Source organism: Parus major, chromosome 3 (assembly GCF_001522545.3).
Source record: "Parus major isolate Abel chromosome 3, Parus_major1.1, whole genome shotgun sequence".
In the NCBI taxonomy this organism is placed as follows: Eukaryota; Metazoa; Chordata; class Aves; order Passeriformes; family Paridae; genus Parus; species Parus major.
The window spans coordinates 97,992,832-97,999,452 of record NC_031770.1 but is presented as its reverse complement, the minus strand read 5'-3'; the positions used below and the strand labels follow the sequence as shown (position 1 = coordinate 97,999,452).

Sequence of the window (6,621 nt, the reverse complement as noted above, 5' to 3'; positions counted from 1 at the left end):
GGCGGCGGCCTCGCCGCTTCCTCTGCAGCGGGAAACGGGGCGGAGCGGGGGAAGGCCCCGCTTACAAGCCGGGTTCAGGTTCAGCCCCACTCAATCTTTTGTCGCCTCTTTAAAAGGCTCAGTGGCGCAGGTGCGCCCGGGGCAGCCGGGGACCCACCCCTCACACACCCCTTGTGCTGGCTGGAAGAGCTTCCTAAAGAACGCGCGCAATTTTATGGTTTTTATCTGTTTCAGAGAGACCTCCTTCTTAAGAAAATGCAATTAGCCCAGTTAAAAGACTTCATAACTACTTAGCTTGCTAACGACACAATTTGGGGAGCAAAGTGTCGCTACTTTTGTTAATACTGCTCATACACTAATTCCGCTAATACTACTACTACTATGCAGATCATCTGGTGCAATTTTTATTCAGCTGACAAAAGGAGAAAAGAAGCGTGTACAAGACAGCTCTTTTGTAGAAAACGCAGGTTCTGTGGACATTTTTCAGCATGACATTGTCTGGCAACAATCACAGCTACCTCAGAGCATTAATCACACTGTGTCTGGAATTCTGTGTCATGCAGTTTCTGATACTCCGTGTCCCTTTTCCCAAGCCGGGTTGGTCACCGACTTAGGGCAGATGGGGCTGTCCCGGGTCATAAGCACCCACTTCTCTGGCAGGGGGTGGTGTTCTTCTACTCCAGTTAATGCCATGGCAGCATGCAGGCTTTTAAAGCTCCAACCAACCTCCCCATGCAAACGTGGATTCCATTTTCAATTGTGTTCAAGACTCTATTGACTTCAAGTAGATACAAGTGTGCAGGCAATCACTTCCTCCACAGGAACACAATTATACATGCAAACTCAATACATCCAATTTATCCTCCAACTGGCTTTAATATTCAAAAATACAAAACTCCATTTAATCTTTGTAATTCTGTATCAGGTTATGAATTATTTCTCATATGTGCACATAAGAACATAAGCACAGTTTACCTGATTAAATTGCATCTATATGCACCAAGACAGTTGTTATAAGCTTGCTGATCCATTATGTGAAATAACTCAGCACTTTCATATTCACAGGATTGAATCCTTTAACTTAAGAAAAATTTATTTACTCATGAAAAATAGCCCAAATAAACTGAAAATTTTAAAGTGTTTTTTTGTTGTTTTTTTTTTTAGACAGCCTAGGTTATCTACAGAAGTCAGTATACAGGGCTGAGGGCATCATAAAGCCTCTGTGCTGCCAGTTCCACCATTTCACGAAGGGATTCGTCATCTTCACTTCCTGGCTCACAGTCAACCGTCTGGAACAGACAGAGAAGGAGGTTACAACAACTGGCACGCCATGCTCCCTTTCAGCAAGCAAACAACTCTCTTAAGGGGAAAGGAAAAAGTAGTCATGGAAATTATCAAGAGCAGCACTGTATGTTTTTCAGTGGGCTGCCAGCATGTAGAGGACTTCGGAGAAGACCTAAGCAAGTCCTCTGAGGAAAAAGCAGCTTAATTTCGAGTCTCATGCTTAGAACTGCTATGTAAAATGTGTTAAGTTTTGTGGATTACATTTCACTCTAAATCAAATAAAATCTCACAAGATTCAGCTCCCAGAGATTTCGTTTTATCTGTGAATTCACTCACACTGTATTGGATTAACACTGCAAAACACATGCAGTCACTAGAGGTACAGCCACCACACCAGTGTTCCCACACACTTGATGATATTTACACAAAAATAATCCAAATAAATTAATTTTTCAATAAAACAAATTTTCCTAGAGAAAGATGCCCACCCCAGATGTGAAACTTGATCTACATTCCTGACTGCTCTGCCTCAGAAACAAAGGGCAGCATTTGAGTAGTAATACTGTTCTTGGTCCTGTGGCCTTTCTACTCTCTAAGACTATACCTACTTTAATTCAGGATTAACTTGTTACTCTTCTGATCAAGTAACTCTTTCCAACCATAAAGGTTTGGAGGAGAAAAGGCACTTAAAATAGCAAACACGTATTTAACATTATCTAGCAGTGTTGTTAAAGTTAGGTTAACTGTGAGAGCACTGTGTTGACATGTTAAAAATAAATCCACATGTCTCACCAGTCAGATCTACACTAAACAGCTTTTTATTTTAAAGCCACTGAAGTTTTATAAGATAGATATACACGTGAAGAAGGATGGAAGATCCGCCTTGTAAAATCTGGTTCACCATGGCACAAGCTTGCCATTGCCAACACAGACTTCTACAGTAACTACTACAAAGATACACCCTGTTGTAACTGAACTGCCATTGGGGTCACTGTACAATCTTCTAACAATTATAAAAATGAAATCAAACTTCTTGATTAAGCAGAATGCATTCTTTCCTAGTCTAGGTACTTTATTTCAAGAGTTCTTTCACAAGTCCTGTATTTTTCTGTACAAACTGAAATGCAGCAATATTAAAGAACTGAAAAGAGATGGCACAAGTTGTGTGTTAACCACTGTAACTCACTATTCTCTTAAGGCAATTAACATTCACTTGTTTTGTTTCAATAGGTAACAAATTTTTGGCAGGGGCAAACCTTTTTTTCTGGGCTTGTGGAACACCTAAAGTATTTGCTGTGGCCCCTTAAGGAGAGCATGTGAGAGCTACTTCATAGAATTAATTTACATTGTATTATTACTATGAATAGAAACAATATACAAGCTATGTTTAATATGTTACTAATAATGACAGAAAGCCAACACGTTAAAATGCTTAAGAACATGATGGACATGGCTTTAACCATTCTTTACAGTTTTACATTATTCAAATAACTAGGTTTGATGCTTCTTAAAGCACACTTCTAACATGCATGACATCCAATTCTGGACCAAACTAGTAAATTAATAAAGTATTTCTTTTTGTGCGTATTTCAGGCTTTAAATTTAGCTCCAAAAGGATCACGATGACAAAAAAATTATTAGCAAGATTCCTACTGTTCAATTATTCAGACCAGAGCCATGCTTTAAAAGCATTTTAAAAAAAAAATTGTGGGTTAACTCAGGGCTGCTGCAGAATACTGGGGATTTTCCCAATTGTGCTGCATTTGTTGCTTAAACACTGCTAGCATTTTTTAATTAAGAATGCTCTCTGTTCTGACACCAAGTACATTTTCTTAGTAAGTGAGTACATGACAGTGTAGGCAAGACAAGGGACTTGTGTGCCAGACAAGGGACTGCTCAACACAGCACACACACAAGTGCTTTGCTTCACATACCCGAGTGTCCAGGGAAATGTTGGCAGTCTTTCCATCCACTGTGACGCACAGGACCGAGTCATCTTTGGAACTCACACAGTCCTCTCCAAACATATCCCTAAAGCAAAGATCCTGAGTGTAAGGTGTGACCAAACAGCCAATTAGGTTTTTCTATTAACCCTGGGGTCACTTTGTCAGGTGAGGATCATCTTTCAGCAACTATTTAACTCACTCCAATATAATTAAAAGTATCAATCTTTATTATGACAGAGGGTATCAAATAACAGTATTTTACCAAAATAATCTCATCATAAACAAAGGGAAGGATTCCTTTGATTTTCAAAGAGGCAAGATTTCTACACAAAAAACAGAATACACATCAGAGAAAGTTTTAAAAGAGATGTGATCCCAAGTTGTTTTTATTAACCATTTGTAGCATAATTTTTGGAGACAACTTAAAAATCTGCTTCTGGAAGATATAACTGGGCCCTGTATTCAAAATTTTAATGGTGCTGAGAACTGTTTACCATACCTCCTTCTTTACTTAATTCCTGACCTTCACAAAAATTAAGACTGAAGTAAATTTGCGTGAAGTATTTTTATATAACTATCTTTAAACCCTTTTATAGTAAGACTATTCTATTTACATAATTAACAGTGCTTATTTTCCTGTAGAAAAATGTATACCAACTTACTGAAGCATGATCTCCATTCTCTTCCTATATACATCCATATCTATCTTTTTGGAAATCTTATTTACTGCAGCTGAAAAGAAAAAAAAAATTACTTTCACAGGCATTTACTGGGATTGAAAAATGGCTAATTGATAGCTGCTATTCACAAACTGACTTTCCTGAAACACAATCCAATAACTAAAGATGTATGTTTAAACAATTTATTAAAAATGTATTAAAAAAACTATGAGAGTCAAGGAAATGCATACATTTCCATTATATATTTCTGTACTTACCATATTTTAAAATAAAAAATGTTGTAATTCACATTCTGACTTTTTACTTCTCCTGTTTATTGTTAACACGCATTACACCTACCTTTTTCACTGAAGGATACATAAAACTTTAAGTCTTTTGAAAAACTGGTTTTTGGTACTTCTAAACCAGTTGAAGAATTCAGAACACGGTCGTAAGTTTCTGAGAAATTCCTTGAAAAGCTTTACAACTGCATGTGACCAAGCTTAAATCTTAATAGTAATAAAAAAACCTGAATAAATATATTAAAATTTACCATTCCTTAGATAAGATGCAGTAACTGAACATACTAAACAAGATTTAGTTTTATCCTGGAAATAAGGTAAACACAGGCACATGGTCAGCTAAGCAACAATAACTTAAGATATTAAAATATATTTTGTTAATATCTTTTTTGATCCTATGAACATACTGTAAAATACACAACTGCAAGAACTCTTTTGAATGTTTTTATCCCAAATAAAAACAAACAAAATCCTGAAAGAAGCCACACCTGAGATTAGCTGACAAAATCAGCACCATAAAACAACATGGGAGATAACACTAAAAGACACATAAAAATACAAAGAATTCATTTCAGGGTGGTGGAGGATGGAAATCTAGATACTGTCACTAACAAATCATACAGAGAAAGTGTGGACTATGAAAAATCAGGCTAAGGCAGATATTACAATAAGAAAAAAAACCCCAGCAAAATAGCAAAATGTTTTTTTCCATCTGTATAAACAAAAAAAAAAGAGGAGGTCAAAGTATCATTCAAAAATAAAGCTTCTATTTTTGGTTCATTTCATACAGCAGAACATGAGGACATGCTCAGAAGGGCTAATATATACTGAAAATTATCACAACCAAGATCAGAAAATTACACTCTGAATTTCTTTGGGTCAAGGTGACCCAAAATTTTTACTCCTGAACAAAGAACTGTTATGGAAATTTATAAACTCAGGTGAAAGGATTTTTAACAAATGTGCTGAGTCAGTTACAGGACTAAACACCTAAGGAACACTGACTGCTATCCTCTTATACAAAACTGTTAAAATATATAATAAAAAGATGAGGGATAATCCAGTGAAAATAAACACCTATTTATTCATATAGTCATAGAATCATAAAATGGCTTGTGTTGGGCCATACAAAATTTAATCACTATAAATTTTTTTTGTATAAGATTTAAAACTTATTCTAAATAAGGCCACATTTTCCACATCCAGCTATTGGTTGCCATGTAAGAGAAAGTTTCCACAAATTAACATGTCACAAATAATGAAGATCAACCTGTAATTCTTCTTTTTAAGTAGAAATTTTTACACCCTAGTAAGTTCCATAAGGTAAGGAAATACAATAAGTGGACTGCATTCTATTGGAAGGCATTATTTCCCTCTAAGCTTGATTTAATTAAAAAAAAAAATGGAAGAAATGCTTCAGTTAAATAAACATATACCTTTCTGTATTTTGGGATTTGACTGAACTTCCAGTATCACTGTTGTCACAGTGTCTGCATACATATCATTAGCAGGATTTGCCACCCACTAGAAGACAAAAAAAAAATAAATTCACAATTTGGACTGAGTGAATAATGCAGTGTAAAGACAATGTAATATTAATTGCATTCTCTTTTTTTCCTTTTCTCTGAATTCCAGCTTCAAATGTCTGTCATACATTTCACACCAGATGATTAACTACTTTTAACTGTGTGTACTCCAGTAACTTCCCATGAAAAATTCAAGCTTTTGAATGTTTCTCAGCACATCTGCAAAATAATTAACTACCACAACTCTTTGGGGGAGGAAGGAACACCATTTGATGTTATTTTGAATTACTATCTGCCAAATTAAAAAAAGGGCACCAAATCTGCCATTATACTCATATGAGATACAACAAAAAAACCCAACTGGCACTGGATAAATCAATTAACACAGGACCACAGCTCAAGGGGAACTTCATTCTAGCCTTTGCTCTATTTGTCATACAACAGAAAATTCCTTAAAACATTGAATTCTTCATGGTATCTCTATGGTATTATTTTGAAGAAACTGGAGAACAAAATACTTCTTTCTCCCTCACCAATGCCCACCTCAAGGACTACCATGCCTGGCTCCTGGATCACAGTAATATTTTTGAAAACCTTCAGGGCTGGTTTTTGTTGGATTTCTATTTCTTCTACATCACCTAAGAAGTGACAACAAATGGTTAGCAATAATGAAATTATACTGGAAGCAAGACTAACTTTATTTGCATAAAAAAGTAGGTCAGTTAAGAATAAGAGGGGTTGTCTGTTATGACAACTGCCCAGAGTAGCTCACAAAATGGAACCCCATACTCTCTTCCCTTACATGACAGTATTATTTTCTTTGTTCTGGATTCTTTGGGTTTTTTTATAAGTTAATATTGGCCATTTTACTTGGTTTGAATTCTCATATTTGACTAGCTTAGCA

General features: G+C 35.9%; 1 protein-coding gene across 1 annotated transcript in view; it reads right to left on the bottom strand.

Moving 5' to 3' along the window:
- Positions 1–851: 851 nt before the first annotated feature.
- Positions 852–6,621, bottom strand: part of CPSF3 (cleavage and polyadenylation specific factor 3) — a 19,204-nt gene continuing 13,434 nt past the window's right edge. Inside the window, 5 exon segments of the mRNA XM_015620890.3 lie at positions 852–1,289; positions 3,219–3,315; positions 3,893–3,962; positions 5,628–5,715; positions 6,261–6,355. Coding sequence (XP_015476376.2) covers positions 1,188–1,289; positions 3,219–3,315; positions 3,893–3,962; positions 5,628–5,715; positions 6,261–6,355 — 452 coding nt within the window. The 3' untranslated portion in view covers positions 852–1,187.